Source organism: Acanthopagrus latus, chromosome 23 (genome assembly GCF_904848185.1).
Source record: "Acanthopagrus latus isolate v.2019 chromosome 23, fAcaLat1.1, whole genome shotgun sequence".
Taxonomy (NCBI): Eukaryota; Metazoa; Chordata; class Actinopteri; order Spariformes; family Sparidae; genus Acanthopagrus; species Acanthopagrus latus.
This window is the reverse complement of record NC_051061.1, coordinates 15,242,438-15,261,649: the sequence shown is the minus strand read 5'-3', so window position 1 is coordinate 15,261,649 and position 19,212 is coordinate 15,242,438. Positions and strand designations below refer to the sequence as shown.

The following is a 19,212-nucleotide window of genomic DNA, read 5'->3' as shown; positions in this document are numbered from 1 at the left end:
CAGTGAGCACACACCTGCACACAATCCAGCCAGGACAGTGCATACTGGAGCTGAGCGAGTATCTGAGTTCCTCATGAAGTGGTTTTTGTGCCTAAACCTAACCACACCGTAAGCACGGCATTGTGGCAACTTAAAATAGAAAATTTAACCCAGATAAATTTAGAATTGCAACATTAAGAAATGCAAAGTTGCAACACATCTGTGGTTTTGTGGAATCGTGCGTTGCCAAAATGTATTCTGCTGACTGGGTTGGCCACAGATAAAAATAACCCTGTACTCGCTCATCCCCACTACGAACACTTTACAGCAGGCTGCATCTCAGGTAATATATGTATGATATTTAACATAATTATGTAAAAGGGAACAGCAGCAATTTAAAATAAATAAATAAATAAATTCAACGTAATCATTTCCTGAAGTCACTAGAAATTATGATGTGGCTCTCTTAATGTAAGTGTTTATTCAATATTTAAAATTTAGACTGCAGCACTGTCTTGAGGCCTAGTATCCAATTTATTCAGTGGAGTCAGATCCAAATCATGTGCTGCGTCTTCATCACGGGAGAAAAATGTGTTTTCAGAGGCAGGACGGAGACGACTGTGAATTGTTAAGTGCTTGAAAAATGCTGCTTGTTAGAGGCACAGATTTAGCATTATGCTTTTTAATTTACTTTATTTACTTTGAAAGGATTGAAATCGATGGAGCGGTCTCTTTTATTGCAAACATTCTTCTTCTCCCTTGTCAAAACATGGCGTCTACATTACCCACAATGCAACTGCGGCTACTGGCAGCTCTGTCACAGTGGACTTTTCCCCTTGATTTAGATTTTTTTCCATCGCAACATGATATTAGCTGTGAAAAAGCTGGAAGGTTAAACAAAAGTGTTATGTTTGGATGGTGTTCTTACAGAAGCAGCGACTAAGCGAGAGTGAGCTGCAGTATTACTACAACTCGCAGCTATACTATGTCATTGAACCCGCAGACACACACAAACACACACATTCATTCATCCTCTGCGAGCCACAGAAAGTTCATGTGGGCTAATATTTCATCTCGGAAGATAGCGACTGCACATGCTGTGGACACGCACACAGAAACACGAGTACTGCGCATCTTTATCGTTCATAGTCATACCCTCTTTTACAGCTGCTCCATGATATGAATTGATATTTGATCCGAAGTGAACAGACTCTACGTACAGTGTAGTACGCTGTACTCTCAGGGGACTCATTACTATACATGTCATCGCCTATGCTACTAACTGAGGAAATCTCCATAAACACACATTTACATTATGTATGCTTGACAAATGAAAAAACATCCGATGCTGCAACACAGTACATGATACCACCTGATCTGTACAAACACTGTACATGCACCTCACCACGGCTGCGAGCTACTCTGCTGTGTGCTGCGACACCCACACAGTTATTTCACACATTTAGCTGAATGCCGTACCCGCAGCTTTGTATCGGAACCTAAAAGGTCACGCTGGGAACTGAACTGAGAGGAGCGCGTCGGGAAACACAGAGACGCTCAGCTACGAACTGAGTACAACTCAAGTCGAGAGAGTCGGTTTTTCCATGTCAGTGTCTTGTGCACTGTGTTGACTGAAGTTGCACACTGCATCAGAATGTTTTTAAAACACAGTGTAAAAAGAAAGAAATACGGTAGCTGAGCCGCTAAGAAATACTGTAAAAAACAAACAGAAAATAACTCGTCATCTCATAATATCACAGTAGTTTTCCATGATTAAAATACAGTTTTCAGCTTTTATTTGTACCTAAGACTGTGTTCATTTCTTTTTTGCTTCATACTGTTTAGTTACGGATATTTACACAGGTAAAAACAACAAAATAATACTCAGCATTGTCTGTAGCAGAATTGGCATCACCACAACAAAATCTATTATCTATTTTTTAACAAACACATCGATGTAAAACTAAGACTTTGTCACTGATTTTTCTTATTCTATCATTACAGTAATTAACCTGATTGTATAGAGATGTTAATTCACAGTCTGTTTCTGTAATTCTGTTGATATTTTGGGGTGCAAAATACAGGGAAAATCTGTGAAATCTGTGAGACTTTTTCCTTTTTTCAGTGTTTGTCAGTTCCTAATAACACAATTTCCTGTACGGAACTAGTTTGGTGTTAGGGGAGATAAAAGCTCTTTCTGGTTTCGGATTCAGTTGAATTTGCTGATTTTCTGAGAAATAGCAATTCATTTGAGTTGAACAACTGGGAGCAAACCAATCATAACACTGCATCCACAGTATCTTACCCGTGATTAGTACCAAATTGGATTTTATTCTTTTCAGAAAATGTACAAGATTATTTTCTTTGCGCAATCCTGCAACATAAAGTGTTTTCAAATACAGCAGGTTGTAAATAATGTTGCTGTTTCATCTGCGATAGTTTTGGCATTTGTTTTCTCTCTATTCAAATAAAATAAGACACACTCCAGCTCATCTGTAAATGTTTCTTCACTTATAAAAAAAAAAAAAACTGTCCTTAACCTGCACTTGATTATTCACATTGCGTAATGTTGGCGAGGCTAAAAGAAAACTAATTAGATTGCGATGTTTAAACTATTCATGATGTTGTAGATGAATTATTTAGATTCAAAGTCAGATTTTTCTTCAACATGTTTAAAACATTCAAGCAGATTTGTCCATCATGCAAGAAGACTCCTCACGCTGATGCAAACTTTGATTTTGTTCAAAAGTAAATAAACATTAAAGGGAGAATTTCTTTGTCTTTGCTGCGTAACGTCTCGTCTCAATGTGATGAACAGCTTCTAATGATTGACCGAAGCCTTTAGCTGCTCGTCAGCACCTGTAAGGTTTACATGTGGACCTGCTAACACTGCTAACGAGACACTTTCACAAAGGTAGCTGAAGGACAAACGCGAGAGATTAATTTGCATGTGCTGTGTGTACATTCGCAGATTTAAGTGTACCCAGGCTAAAACAGGAAAGTCAAACGCACACATACGCACTGTACATAGCGTGTGACCCATAAATTAAACACCTTCTTTTTTGCACCTAATTTAATTAGCAACTCTGGTGCTTGAAATAAACTGACAACATGTCCCGAGTGCTAATAAAAGACTGTCATGTATGAATAGGCCTGTATGTATGTGTATAGACACAATGTGTGATGTGTCGAGCTTCATGCATCTCCACACTCAGTCCCACCACCACAGAAGTTCAACTGCTTCTGTGTTTGTTTCATCTGCAAGTCTTACCCTCCTCCTCTGCTGGCTTCTCTGAATGAGGAGAGAGAAATCAAGGATGATGATGAAGAGGATGAGGGTGATGATGAGCTACAGACGGGTTACATCTACAGGACACACAGGCGGACAGGACACGCAACGGCGGTGTGTTTTTCCTTACCCGTCTTGTCTGAAAGGCAGAGAACGGAGGAGATTTGTGAGAAAATTAAACAATCTTCACAGGAAGCTTTTATTAAAATAATTGTTTCTGCCGTTTAAGTGTATAATGGCTGATTACTGTACGCGTAACTCCAGAATAAATTGGATTTCTGGAGCACAGCTTGTGGGCTCAGATTAGATGTCATGAAGGCACTTACCAGCAGGGGCTGCTGCAGCTTTATCGCCCTTGGCTGCTGCAATTAAACAACAATTATGTAAATTAATTTGTACATCCTCATTATTTCATATCACACAACACTGGCAGTGGAGCGTTTGGATAGTCGCCGCTTTTCAGAGATGAGACTCGACTGTCTGAAGTTTAAAGATCTGGATCCTCCGGAGAGAACAACTAATAATCATTTCTATACATTTCTGCGCACTCCTTGTTCACCAATCTGCTTATTTATGCAAGCAATCATGTGAGTGTGTGTGTGTGTGTGTGTGTGTGTGTGTGTGTATGTGTGTGCTATATACAGCACTCTTTTATAAATATACAAAACTGCACAAAACATACACATTTAAATAAACAATTTTGTTTTAACAGCGCAAACACGCATTCACAAGTATCCGCACAGGGAAACTACATCCAGGCAACCTTGCTTCATGCGCCGCTTCTTGATTTCTGTAGGGTTCGCCTCGGGCTACAGAGAGCATATTGGATTTCAGCAGAGGGAATACAGCATGACTCAAATGAGGATGTAGTTTACAGAAACAGTGAGGCTGGGATAAATATAAGTGCATTTTTCTGAGAGATCATGAGGTATAACTAGGCCTTAAAAAAATTCTGAAAGGGGCGGCCTCAAGACAAAAACCGCTTCCGATAGGATAAGTACATCAAAGTTCCACGATCCCAGATCTGGGTTACTTTAGAAGCTCAAGGGTGTCTAATGAGATGGCAGATTAGGCGTTAGTCTCTGTCTGCCAGACAACTAAAGCACACAGCTGTGCAGTAATAATTCAACTTTGGCAGCATTCACGTCTCGACCAGCCCTTCAATAATTTCGCAGGTCTGTGCGTTCGTTAGGTCCTGCTGTTTAAATGTTAAAAAAGGTCTTGGTTCCTAACTTTGCCCAGGAGGCCGCAAAGCGTTTTAAAGGGCCGAGCCGCAGGAATGAATGAGGGCATCATCCTGACAGCTATCATTTCTCCAAACCACCTACAACAAGCCACAACTGGCACTGCAGAGCAAGTGTCTCATGAGTCTACTTAACAGTGGGTCTAGGATATCAAGGGTTCGGCCTTGGCACTCTGCTCGCGCTCAAGGCTGGCACACTATGTTTGGCGCGCTGGTTGTGGGGGGGGCAACACGTCTATTTTGGATAAGGTTTGTTTTTCAGGCAGCAATCTGTTAATGCCTCTCTCAGCACTTCAGTCCAAGAGGGGATCCGTGATGCAGCAGGCGGTAAAACCTTTCTTCAGGTTCCTGCTGAAGCATCTATCCCAAACCCTGTACTGTAAGTCGGAGGGGAAGCCGGTGAATTTCCGATTGCTCAGGTGTTTCTTATGGTCCTTGGTCTTTCAAGGCTGATCTCCGGATCATCGTGGTGTGGCAGAAAACAGGTGGAGGGTTTGTTTTTAAGATGCAGGCGTCCCCCCTGAGAGACAACCACGGGCATTGAATAAAGCAGGATCTGATATCACCGTGTTAGTGTTATTCCTGGTACATCAAACAGCTGCTACAGGACGATCATTTCAGAGTAATCCTTCATAATGCATGTTTAATGTGAAAAGGCCATGTTATCCTAAACCTCACCAAGTGTCTCAGGTCCCTAAATCTCACCAAAGAGCAGCAGACAACTAAAAGGAGGCTGAAACTTAGAGGTTTTCTGTAAGCTAACGTATAAGGACCTACAGGGCAGTACTGCAGCAGTCATGGGGGGGCAGTGTAGAGCTGGTTAATCACTTCATCAGCTTGAATAAATGTCAAAAACCCAGGTCAGCGTTTGAGACAAACAGCTACTAACAGAACAGCTTGTAGGAGATTGGATGGGAAATAAATATCAGTTGGGATCTTGGTGAAAAAGAAGTGGAAGTCACGGCGAAACCAATTTGACTCTGAGCAGCGCCCTCCGGTGGTTGTACCGCTTAACATCCATGCCAATGTTAAGGACGCACGTACGTATGTGGGCGGTGACGGGTATACAGTTTAACAAATACGTGTCTGGTTTCGTACGCAAAGGGAGGAAAATTTCGCCTTAAAGCTGTCACTGTGGCTAATTGCAAGCTCTTCCTCACAATGTACACTGTAGATAAAACAAATATTTTGGTCATGCAATACACTGGAAAGCCACTTTGAAGAGTTAGAGGACATTAGACTTGCAATTTTTTTTTGAGAGCTGCAAAAATAGCCCCAATTTATATTCCGACTGACAAACTTTTTCTTTACATCCTGACTCCAAAAAGAATAAATAAGATGACAACACATCACGGGCTATAACAAACATGAGATATAAGATCTTCTTTACACCGTGGCGAGGTGCTGTCTCTCCGCGAAAAAAAGAAGAGATGAGGTGAGGTTTTCGACAATCACTGTGTATTTTCCTCTGTTACTTCCAGCAAAGCATTCTGTGTGCAGTAAATTGAGCTTCCACAAACAAATTTTTAGACCATCAGTGTCACTTCTACTTCCTCCACGGATGATTACACAGAAATGTTATACCTGTTATCATGATCATCCCCTCATATCTTTATTTATGCGCTTTTTTACTGCTCAGCGTTGCCTATTTTTTTTCCAGTTGAATGGCTCATAGTGCGAGGGGCCTGCCTCAGACTTTTCTGTACCTCCCGGGTGAAATATTTTATGCAGATGACCAAAGGAAAAAAAATGCATATAATTACTCAGCATCAAAAAAAAAAAAAAATACAGAGAAAATGTTTAAAGCTGTTCAAAGCACATCTCATGCCGGCAGTTTCAAGTGGCAATGAGAGGTAAGTGTTCTGGAGAAAAAGTGAATTTGAATATCCAGAAATAAACATAAACAGGGAGCGGATGGGATGTAAAAATGCACACAGACCAATTGTAAGGCTATGTATGAATGGCAAAGAGATTAAAGAAGTAAACTTCAAACAGTCTTAATATGTCTGAGCAGTGAACATCTCCCCGCGGATGAAGTTTCAGTCTGTGATTATTTGTTAACATGTTAAAAACGATTGGTGCGCTTGGTTCTCTTGGCCTGTAGCCTACTTGAGCTTAATGCTAATGTCAGCATGCTAACATTTGCTAATCAGAACCGAACATACAGAACAGCTCAGACTGATTTTTTTTAAGTGTCAGATAAGCTGAAACGAGCCAAAGAAAAGACGAGATGATCAGACTGGTTACAAGTCATGCTGATGGAGAAATGAAAGTCAAGTGTATCAAATTTCTTGACCTTCCATTCAATAATTGTCCAGTCATTTGCAGTGGTAAACTAAGTTCACCGACTGAAGTACTTAATTACCATTTGGCGAGATCGGTGTGGTTGGAGGGGTCATACACATACATTCCCCTCAGAAACAGGGCGTTGCGTTCATGAGTCAACACTGATTTCTTTTTAAGTTATGGTACATAGGTAAGTTGACATACTTAAATGACAAGCTTTCTGTACATAGGGGAAATATCGTAATTTAATTAGTTATTTTACCGTATGTATGATCTTTCCCTGAACCTAACCAAACCCAACGTTTTCACAATGATAATAACAACTATATTTTGAACTGGTTGTCATCAAACTTGGTGTTTAAAGTCTCACTGGATGTTGCACGTTACAGATCATTGCCAACTCGACCGCCGAGCTTTCACGTGCAAAGCTGATGCTAGAAGAGTAGGTAACGTGTCGTAATATGAAGCTTAAGGCCAATGACTAAGCTGCCATATTCATAGCTCTCAAGACACTTAACTCAGAACCTCAAATGTCAATCTGCTGGTGGTGCTAGGAGAAAAGTCAGGGGGTCACCAGAGTCAGTAGATTCATCCTCTGGACAACATGACTGTGGAAAACAGCAATCCTCCCAGTAGTTGTCAAGATGGACCAAAGTGACATGCTGCTGGTGAATGAGTTTCATCAGCTCTATACCCGAAGCTCATCTGTAATTAAAAGGCCAATCTACAGCATCTCAATTAGCGAAGGTGTGACATTGTTCTGTACTGCAGCTCCACTTTGTGATTTAGGTAGATAAGGTGAGAACTTGCCTAGTGCAGCTTTTAAAAATGTGTATCGTAAGTGGTCGTCCCTCTCAGACGCCTGTCTGTCCTGCTGCGCTGGAAAAGCTGCGAGCAAACTGCTAAGTCACAACCAGGACAACTGCGACCCCTGAACCCTCGGCGCTAATGCTGGAGGTAATGCACAGCTGATGAACACTCCGTCTGTGTGGATCCATCCCCGCTCTCATTACCATCCACGCTTCATCGACGCTCCTCTCTCTGGCCCAGATAATTTCACTCTACAGCTGTCCGCTTCCCTGTCTTCCAGGTATCTGTTAAATGGATAATGTCTCCATTCCTTCTTCCTTTTCACTTAATGCAAATCCCTACTCTCAGCACTTTTCTGTCCCACAGTTTCTTTGTCCTACTTTAATCTAATTCCGCTTTCTTCTGAAGGGAGAACAAAAAAAAAAAAAAAAAAAAAAAAGATGGAGAGCGAAGAGGTGGAAACTAAAAGGGGGCAGAGAGGGAAGAAGAATGAGCCAGGCCATCAGAGGTCAAGGATGGCGTGAAGCCTCACGTTAAGAGCCAGAGGATTGGGTTCTTCAGTTCTTCAGAGATGAGATACATACACCGTTTATATTTAACAAATATCATGCGAGATGCCTGTTGAAAGAGGGGTTTATTTACTCAGTTTTCGCTGACCTGGTCGCTGTCAATACTGCCTTTTAATACACACACTACTTCATGCTCCGTGCGCCGTAATTATAGACCGCTTTTATTGCCAAAAGCTTATCGCGAATATCATTTTAAACTTGAGGGGCTTTAATGCCATACAATACGGCTCCGGCCATAGACGGATTAAGATTAAGTGATGATACTGAAGTTGGGGAGGGATTTTTGTGCGTGATGTAAGTGTGAGTTGGCTTTTAAAGCTCAGGTGGTGGAGCAGAGCGCCGACACCGCCTGGGTGGAGGATTTACCTCTGACCGCAGATGCTAACAGATGAATGTATTTTTGAATCTTCAAGGCACTTGAGCACTCACTCAGAGGCATTGAATGTTTTATAAATATATTGCGCCGGATGACAAGACAGTACATATTTTATTCAGATATATTTTTAGTTTTAAAACAGTTTGTTCCACTTTCATTGTTCCACCAGTAATGATATAAAACAAACTCATCTTCATTTTCTTAAAGGAGCAACAGCAGTTTGTTATCTCACCAATAAGGGGCAGAAAAAAACAGGCAGCGAACACAACACTGAGATTTGATCACTTTGACGTTCTTCCTCAAACAGAAAAGGGGTGGGGGGGGTTAATACGACAAACGTCGTCATCACTATCGCGACCAGACAGTCGTTTTAGTGAGATCACTATCACTGGCTTGGATTAGCGAGAGCATTGATATTAGCAACGATATTAGCGGGGGAAGTGATATCCATCACTCAAACCTGAGGTCTTCTTGGGTTTTGAGAGGCAGCAAAGTTTATTCGTGTTCAAAGCAGATGCCAGATGCAAAGATGGCGCCCAATCGAACCATGAGAACTGCTTTTTATTTCTGGCTTCCGCATTTTACTTCCTGCGTACGGGACAAAGTGGATACGTGAGAAGAGGAGAGTCATTTGCTACAGTACCACGAGTGGCCAATAGGCCTGATTGGAAGCAAAGCTGGGCGTCTCCTTCCTATCTTGGCTCTATTGGAATCTCAAGTGCAGCCACCTTTGCCATCATAATACATTACATACTGTACAAGATGGATATAGTTCATAAATTAACATGCCAGAAGGCCAACCACCGTATGATAGACTACGTCACCACACGCTGAAAAACAAATACTGGGAATACTTTATAATGCTGAAAAACAAACGAGTTTATTTACAATGCTGTCCTCATCCACTGCACAGTCTCTCTCTCTCTCTCTCTCTCTCTCTCTCTGTAACTCTCTCTTCCCGTTTTGCTTTTGAAGGGTAACCTCTGTGGAATGTGCTTCGTTAATCTCTCTTGACATTTCCCTGTCTTCCTTTGCTGCGTGCGTCTCCTGCTTGCTCGGTTGTCGGTTAAGCCAAAGGAGTCAGGCCAAGGCAAACATTTGAATCTCTGAAATCGCTCCTTTCTCTCTCATCGCTGAACAAAAAGCCAAAGAGGGCACAGCCAGTCTCCTCGTACGCTTCTGTTTCAATGTGTTGTTTTGAAGCGGCTGCCTCTTTAACAGACTGATGCATCTAATGCTGCCGCCGCTGAGGAATGCACCTCGTAAGTGGTTCTGTTTCTACTGGATCTTGATGTTGGAGGGCTGCTGAATACATTCAGTCACTTAAGCGTGTCTACAACCGTGAGCTATGGCAACAGCAGACGTGTTAACTAGAGACTGGGGCCCACGTCGGCTTCTCTCGAGCTGAGCGCAACACCAATTGGTAGTAATATATTCTCCACTGCTCATACTCTGTTAATGCAGCCTGGTGCACCGCAATCCCCCCCCGCCCCAAACACTGGGCGAGTGTGTCAGCTGCAGGTGAAACTATGAGCTCATGTTACCATATGTGTCGGAGTGCTGCTCCATGCAGATCCGACAAGTAGCAGGTTGCAGGTTTAAGTCGCTTCTTGGAGTCAGACCTGCTCTGGAGGCAAAATGTTTGAGTTAAACCTCACAGTCCAGAGCCAAACGACCACAGGATATTTCTCATAATACATCTGTGTAGTACTTTGTGCCGACTATGAGCCCTATCTGTTTCTTTTAAATGTCACTTGTCAGCAGATGGCAACCGGATTTTTTTTTTTTTTTTTTTTCTAATTCGGGAGATCTTTTTCCACAAAGACACAGATCAACTCGGGGATCTTGAAATTAATATCCAGCTGCTCTTTTTCTTTTTTCTTTTCATTAAAGTAAACTGAAGCCCAATGAAAAAGTAAGAAGGCATGAGAGAGGATTATTTTTTTAGTGCTCTGTACTACGCAGCCCATAAAAATGGTCCATTAAATATCTTTAATTTCACTGGAGCAAGCTGATAAACATTTTGAAAAATAACCCCGATGGTGTCATGAGGTTGAGCTTGGGCTTGGCGACAGAATATTTTTAACCGTAGTTCATTTCCTCAAACCTTATGGAAGTGTGGTGCCAACTGCAGAGATGCGATGATTAATTCATTAAGTTGTCTACTATTAGATAACTGATACTAATCTGATAATCGATTGAATCGGTTTGAGCATTTTTAAGAAAAAAAAAAGGAACAAAATGTTTGATACCATGTGAATCATTTCTGTTTATCTTTTCAACAATCTTGCTGTATTTTTTAAAATTTTCTTCATTGTTTTAGATTGTTGTTAATGGAGAAGACCTTAAATGTTTAGAAGATTGAAACCCGTAGCAACAGACACTCATCTCTCCCATAGAGAACACTGCTCCTTAAACGTCGCGTTAGTAGTCGTGCCTTTAATTCTGTGATTTTGTGACATCAGACATTACGTCAGCATCTCACACATTTGCGTAATCTTTGCCTAGCTGATATAGCACAGCTGCTCTGTTGTTGGTAGAGGTGCTGCCTCAGGCATGTGTGAACTGACCAATCAGAGAATCACTTGGTATACGGAAGGGTGGCCCTTAAAGAGACAGGCGCTAAAAATAGACAGAGGGGGACAGTATGAGAAAACTGATGTGTTTAAAGTGTGTAAACCTTTTTAGTAGTAACACAAAATAAAACTATGAATCTAAAACTGAACAAGAGCTGATTGGACATGCTGATTTTAATTCCTGAATGTAATTTAAAATATAATAATGAACTTGAGAGCTGAATACTTTCTGCCTCCTCCCACTCAGTTTGAACTCAACCAATCAGATCACTCCTGCTGTAAGAGCGGCTCTGCTTCAAAGTGATGTTTTCAGCAACTAAAACTCCAATCCGCTCCAGTTTACACGCATATTTGCCGGCGCTATTCAACGGGGGATCCCTTGAGGCTTTAAAATCACCTTAATCCCACTTTAAAAGCAACTCATTCCATTATTGTGCCCCTCATCATCACACGTGGCGAAGCTGCTGCTACTGTACTTAAACCACATGGTGGTGTGACTAAGATGTGCTTTTGTATTTGCACAATATCCAAACATACATCCAGATGGGGCGTATTGGCAGCGGAGAATAAAGAGAAGATTAATATTCAAACGATCTATTTATAATGCTGTATGTGTGGATGAGTATCAGGGGTATTATTGGCATTTGGCTGGCATCCATGCTGGGGGCAGAGCATGACTGATGGAGTTTCAACATTTTTACGATGAGGAGGGAGAGCGATGCTGTCGGCAGAATCGGGGTACACTTAAGCCTCTGCCCTCCCTACCACTCAATCATATGCCAGGTTGATTTGAAAGTCGCGATGCATCATGTACGTAAACACTTAAAGAGATAAATTCAGAGCAGCGATTAAATTGTAGCTCGACATGCAGATTAGTAATGGTCGTTGTAAAACCAGCGTCAGAGGGCAGATATTCCTGTAAGTAATTAATTCCAGTAAGGTTGAACTGTCATCAGAAATAAGACGCAATACGACGCCTAAATAAACACAATAATTTACAAATGCTTCCAGAAATTAATATATATAAATATGAGAAGATGGATTTATTTTCCCAGATCTGTTTTACATACATTTAAACCGAGGCTTGGTGAAGAAACTACGCCTAAGATTAAACAAATATCAAATACCATCTCCTCAGTGACCCTCTCACCAGCATGTGAGAGGGTCACGGAGCTGCTCATCCCACACAACAAACACTGTGAGACCTTCTGATTTTTAAATACACCAACCAGGAATGGAGCAGCAGAGTTGTTTGCATATCTGGATGACCTACTTTTTTTTTTTTTTTTTCTTTTTGGCTGCGAGTCTTCTGCTAGTGAAGAGAGGGGGAATACTTTTAATACCATAAATATTTTACAGGATTTTTTTTTTTTTTTTTTAACGTGATCTTGTTCAAGGTGTTTGATGTTTAGATGGCAATGATACAATATCCTCATCCAGCTTGTCTGTTCCATCATGCGTGGATTAAACGGTTTTTGGCGATAATAGATCCCAACAGACGTATTATGATATGAAAACGCTTTCCAAAGCTTGTATGTATGCTTGCTTGCTTGTCGTGTGAAGCCGGTTCTTAAGTTTCTCATCCCAGACTATTCTTTTTGAGTGATTTGTGGTGTTGAGGTGATTGAAAAGTGAGGAATTGTCAGACAAACAAGCTCATATCGTGATTATTGCTTCTGAAAATATGTTGAACCTCTTCAGTCTGGACTTGGAAGCCGAGCTGAGACATTTTAGTCAATTAATCAACAGACTGAATGCTAAACTTCTGGCGCACCGCTGTGACCGATGAAAATGTTTGATTGCACTTGTCAGACTTTTGGGTGCATGTGTGACCAAAATAGTCTCAACCTGCAACCCGGTTTTTAAGCGTCATCTGAGCAATTTAGTCATTTTTTCAGCCAAAAAGTGCCCCAAATTTGACTACTTCCTTCTTTCAAACATAAGTATTTGCTGTTTCTTTTAGCATCAGTGAAATTTGCCTGAGTGTGTGTAAATCTTTTGAATATTGGCTAGAAAAACAACCATTTTGAAGACCTCACCTGTGGCTCCAGGCAATTTGACCAATTTTCTGTCATTTTTGTAGGTAAAAAAAAAAAGGCATCAACAAACCCAGAAGAATAATATACAGATTAATCAGGGATGTGTTCGCAGCAAACTAACTCTACAGGACACAAATCATTCTGTGATTCTTTACTCCAGGAGGGTCACAATCCAACATTTATTCGATCCTACATCATGTCTTCTGCTACATCTTGATCTCAGCAGCGTCGAGCTCTGCAGAGAGCCTTCTAAAGGTCGCTGATAATGTTTCTCCCTCCGAGACGAGTTCAAAGGTGCTGACATTGGTGTGTTGTTGTTCAGTCTGTCATGCATCAAGCCTGTTGCTGGCTCCGGACTGAGAGATTAGACACGCTAGCCTCCGTGAGGGGAATGTGAGGGACGGGACGGCTGCATATAACGCAGGGTTACAGAGATGATGATAAGAATTATGACTTGTTTTGGATTCCACCGGTGATGTCTCCCTCTCGCCCCTCCTCCCCCTCGCCCCACACGTGATGATGAAGATTTACAGGCGAACGGGGGGGGGGAGGAAGGGATTTGCTAATAGGGTTGGAAGAGGAATAAAAGGGGCACGAAACTGGAGATTAGATTTTATGGCGCCGCGGTAAACTTTGCTGATGATTTGAATGAATCGTTTTTATGTGAATAAAGCGGTCTCAACGTATGAAAACAATTGCTAAATGCAACTCTAATTTAGGGATGAGGAATCTGTGGTGTTCGGTAAACAAAGGCGGCTTTAAATACCGTATTAAGCTGTCATCCACTTCAGCTTTCCATTTCCTTTTGTCTTCCAGCTTGCATCAATGCAGCCTTCGCTCCAAATAGGCCAAGGCCTCTCTCAAATCACAGAGGAAGCTTGTAGAATAAGGGATAAAGTCTGGCTGTGTATCCGCTCCACAGCACATTGTTTGGGCTGCATTTAAAGAGACTTTTGTTAATGATATATCAGGCCTCGGTTAACTTCTCACACTCGTGGCGCAGTCGCTTGACTCTGCATCTGTCTGTAATCCATCAAGCAGCGGCTGCATACCTGTGGGAACTTGATGATGGCCGCGGTATGAGGTAATGCTACACTGGACCAGTTGTGAGACGTGCGGTTTGAGGGGGACGAAGGGTGGTGGTGGGTGACAGGATGTCAGCCTCTTTCTAGTCTGCAGCCAATAGGGTGTTGGAAATTTAACCCTCCACTAAACAACTGCTCTCCGAAAACAAGAAGATTGACTTATACATGTCTACTGTGGGTCTGTGGCATGCAAGATAGACTCAAACTATTAACATTAACATAGACATGTTAATTTATCTGTTTCAAAAAGCTATCCAGTTCATGTATGTCTTGTGTCGGAATGTCGGTCTGCAAGAATTTCAATAAAATTAAGACATTTTTTGAAATAAAAACTACTGCTGCCTGAGCAGTTCTGTTCACTCCAACTTTTTGGAAGAATTCAACAGTCGCAGACATTTTTTCCAGGAAAATGCATCAAAGATTGTAACAGTACAAATTGCTTGGACTTAAAGGTCCTATTTGAAAGAAAAGTTGCTTTCTGAGGCTCACTCCCAATTCATCAAATACTTATGCTTTGGGATTGTAGGACGGTTCGGCCAGCATCCCTATACAGATGCTCACGGACAGCCCTGAGCTTAAGAGCAACAGTAAAACTGGTGCTGGTTTGCAAAAAGACATCTCAGTCACACATGTAATGCCACCCTGAAATTGTCTGGACATTCCCCCAAACTAGCTGCTGCGTGAACCCAAATATCTGACTCACATGGCCCAGACTTTACCATGCCAGCTTCTTCATGTCTTATTGAACCCATGTGGTAAATGAACAAGTCATTTTTCTGCGCACTTGACAGCGAATGTTGTGTTCCACAGACTGAAGCTGTTTCATACCCTTCTACCTCGTTAATATTACGGATACATCCAACACGTGGACCTAGCGGACGGGTCCTCCCCCTCCTGCACGCTCCACTCAGGCTGTAACCCCTCGCCTGAACCAAACCAAGTATTTCCAGTAGGTGAGAACAGCGTGACACGGATGGTCTTATATGTGAAACCAGCTTTAGAGTGGTCCTCTGCCCCAAAGGGAGGGGGGGAGGGGTCTGTCTGGCAGCATTACTGGTAATTAAAAATTGGGCTGTTATTTCTGCACGCGCTCAGCGATGGAGCAGCGCCAGTGAACTGCCACCCTGGCACGCTGCAACTATCAGCGGCAACACTGGCGCACAAGGTCTAATTATTCTGTAAGTGGCTCATTGTGAAGAGCCCAGACCAAACAAATCAGCAATCCATGGCTGTTGTGCGAAACAATGATCCTGCTGGGCTTTTATTCGTCAAAATGGGTCAACTAGGAGGTAAACCGAGAGGACACACCCCTGCGTTCCCGAAGGAAGGCGTCCTCCTTTCGCCTGATCCGCATGGGCACAGCCGTCGCTCCCGCACTTGAGAACTATTCTTGTGGCTGTTTATTGGGATGCGTGCTTCGCCTAGATCCCCATGGCTACTTGAGTAATGGGGCGGCCTTAACCGCGGGTGATCAAGACGCCACATGGAGGGGGGGTAGTTCACATGAGCCGAGACCAGCTGATCGACAGGGGCAGAGGGGCTCCGGAGCTGAGAAAGAGCGACGAAGTTCAAGACAGGGGCAAAAATTTAGGAAGGGTGGAAACACATGAACAAGAGGACCCGGAGAGAAGGTAGCAATGTGGTGTGGGGAATATGATACGTGTGATGTCAGGACACTGGATTGGCGACACATTGGCGAGATATAATGAAACGTAGGGATGGAATTACTGCGTGATGGAGAATCAAAAAGGAAAGGGTATAAACTCCTTGGGAGGGCAAATATTTCGGCTCTTAACGCTCTCGTGAACTGAGGTGTCCCCCTGAATGTGGACTTTTAAGGGACTGGGAAAGACACGTCTCGTTTTTAGACAAATGTGTTTAGAGTTTGAAGCAACTCCGCAAGCAATAGAGATCAGTGAGTTTTTTTTATCAACCCACAACAGAGAGTTTGATACCTCGACTGAAATCCACAAGAAAAGAAAAAAAAAAAAAGGAGTTCTGACTTTTCCACACAATAACAACGATACGGCGAACTTCCCGCAGATTGGCGTGGGGAGACGGATGCCAGCCGAGGAGACGGCGCAACAGAATGAGGGAGGTAATCAGGGTCAGATAGATTAGGTGTCTGAGGCGCAGAGATACGACGCAAGGTAGTTACACCTGACTTGGCAGAGGTCCCCCTAACAAATCATCCCGCTCATCTCGGCCCGCTTTTATCTGTTACCTCCTCCTCTTCCTCCTCTCCTCTCCTGCGTGCATGCGTTCGTTTCCTCGGGTTTCAAGCAAACAGCTGATTTACGGCGCTTTGAGGCTGAGGCTGTTGACAAAAGGGAGCCGGGCATATATTTCAGAGCCAACGATTGATACACACATTGCGACATCGCAGTCGATTGATACAAACATTACGACACTACAGCCTGTGGAGTTTAATATCAGGTCTTAAAGTGTGGTATTAATGGTTCGGAGGTTATTAAATGTTAGTCTACATACAGTATTTGGTGTCGCTAGAGTCGCACAGGTGCAGTTTGTGGGTGATGACAGGACTTGTCAGCGATGGAATAAGGTGTTGTGTCAACCCTGGTCTTCATTTTATGAAAACATAGAGCTCCTGGATCAGTATAACTGAAGCTAGTACAACTGTTCTGTTTTGTCACTTTAGGTTAACAAAAAACAAAAGATTGTGAAGAAATCAGCAAAAAGGCTTTGTAGCACAACAGCTTGGGGTCATTGGGTTCATTTGGCACCATCGGTTTTACACATTTTCTGGCATCTGAACACAAAAAATAAGTAGTTGGACACAATCACAGAAAATAATCACATACAGCAAATCATTTCATCCGTCCATAACCTTGAACCTCACACCAGACATCGCTGTGAGCATGCTGACGTTTGCCCCTGCTTTTTTTAGCCTAATGAAGCTCGGGCTCCAAGATGATTCCCTCTTCACACTTGTCTCTTTGAGATCCTAAAATATTATATTAGTGGCTCCTTTCCCAAGCTCATCATGTTTCCATCACTTTTGTCCCATTTAATTTCAATGACCAACATTTATTAATAAAAGGAAACAAACGCTAAGCAAATAATCATAATAAATTAAAGGGACGCAATGTAGTTTTGGAGAGGAAATTCAAACTCAGAATTTACAATGTCAATTTAATTAAGTCCATAAGTGAATAAAACAAGAATCCTCAGAGGAAAATAAGGTCCCCGGAACACCGTCAGAAGCTAGAAAGGTGGCAGGGTCCGCCACATATAAACAAAGAAAAACAGCGTGACATTGTGTTGTCCATTAAGGTCAGTTTGTCAATTAAGAGCTCTCTCTTCTGATCAGAATTTACTCCCCAAAACTACACATTCCCCCTTAAGTTAAATATTTACATCCCTCAGATCTGTTCTTAATTGTTAAAGAAACAGAGCAGGAGGATACGGTCCTTTTGTCGCTTTAAGAACATTGTCAGTAAAACAGAAACAACAGCTAACTGAGGGTGAGTTTATGAAGACATGAGCTCGTACTAATGAAAACTAATAAAAGATGTAACTCGTACCACAGATTGCTGAGTAGTGCTCATGTTTAACAGCTTTGATCCGCATGCCAGCTAATGAACTTTACATGATGAGTTATCTCAACTACGTCAGAGATGATATAAGGAAATAAATAAAGCAAATTCTGACTTGGTTGTGTTTCTTTATTACCAGTGAGGCAAAAAAAGAAAAACAAATCCCAGTGTTTTATCACGAATGGGTTTAAAAATGACTTTGTTTTTTTTGGTTTTTGGTTTTTTTTTTCACTCTTGCATTTAACTGCATCACCAGCCTCCAGGTTTTTGACCGGCGAGTTGTTTCTGTCATAATCCTACAGGTTGGACCATCTTACCTGGCTTCTTGGGCTCAGGCATGTCTGTTTATAGTGATTCCTCTCAAAGCGTCTTCCTCCCTCCTTGTCTGTGGATCTGCCCGAGCTTCCTCCTTCATCCCTTTTTATCACCTCAACACCCCCCTCCCTCACACACACACACACACACACACAGTAACCACTGCCACTCACTTCATCCTCCTCCCAACAAGTGGAACAAGGAAGGAAAAGAGTGACAGAATAGCTGTCACTTGAAACCTTGGCTGCAGAGGCTTTGAGGAGGAGGAGGAGGAGGAGGAGGAGGAGGAGGAGGAGGAGGAGGAAGACACCATGACGGGTAAAAGCGGTTCAGAGCCATAAAGAAAAGTCCGGCCCTTGGGGAGAACCTGCCAGCTGATTAACTCATAGGCACCGGAGCCAAAACGTTAACAAAGTGAGTGATGCTAATCAGCACTGACGCGTTGATCGAGTGATGTAGCAGCGGCTCAAACGGCTCAGATATGTTTGGTGTTCGCCTCGGCTGACGTGTTAAACATCTTTCTGTGAAAGCGATTAGGGGAGTGAAGGAGGCTCTTTTATTTATGTGTCATATTTTTGCTTTATTTATCTCGTTTAGGTTGAATAGATACATCAAAATAGTCATGTCAAAAACATCTTGTGCACCCTGGAGAGGACTTACACTCATGTCTCAGCATCAGGGCTTGATTTTCTGGTTTCTAGACATCAGTTTTGAGAAACTGTGGTTGTGGATGTTGTTGAATATATTATCGCACACCATTTTGTTGCACGTGCACAAGGTTGGGTTAAAGATGCCCATTTGCAGTTCTTGGGTGTGCTGTCTTTCTTGCGGAAAAATTATTTTAAAAACTGTTTTATTTTAGCTGCTGTGGCTACGTCAGTATTGGACACAGAGACACATCGATGGAGCGGACCACAGTCGTAGAAATGAAAAAAAAAAAAAGGAGAGAGATGATTTCTGTCCTGGGACGCTGCAGCATCCACACTTGGTGTTTTTGCCACAGTGTGAGAGCTCCAGGTGAATCTTTTTGAAGGAGGGTAAATGTGGATTGGTCCAAAGAAGATGTTGGGGGAATATCATGTTTTGAC

At 42.4% G+C, this 19,212-nt stretch overlaps 1 protein-coding gene across 7 annotated transcripts in view; it reads right to left on the bottom strand.

Annotated features, from left to right (window-relative positions):
- Positions 1-18,187, bottom strand: part of mybpc2a (myosin binding protein Ca) — a 51,369-nt gene extending 33,182 nt beyond the window's left edge. For 3 of the 7 annotated variants that reach the window (XM_037090143.1, XM_037090142.1, XM_037090144.1), the window contains exons 1-2: positions 3,595-3,697; positions 3,251-3,407 (exon numbers count right to left, since the gene is read on the bottom strand). Coding sequence is in view for 3 of the 7 variants with exons in the window: in XM_037090139.1 (XP_036946034.1) it covers positions 3,399-3,407; positions 3,595-3,630; positions 18,127-18,148 (67 nt within the window). In the remaining 4 variants the exon portion in view is untranslated. Of the gene's footprint in view, positions 1-14; positions 91-3,250; positions 3,484-3,594; positions 3,698-4,031; positions 4,057-18,126 lie in introns of those variants that run through there. The other 4 variants (XM_037090139.1, XM_037090141.1, XM_037090145.1 and 1 more) reach the window with 4 other exon arrangements.
- Positions 18,188-19,212: the final 1,025 nt, after the last annotated feature.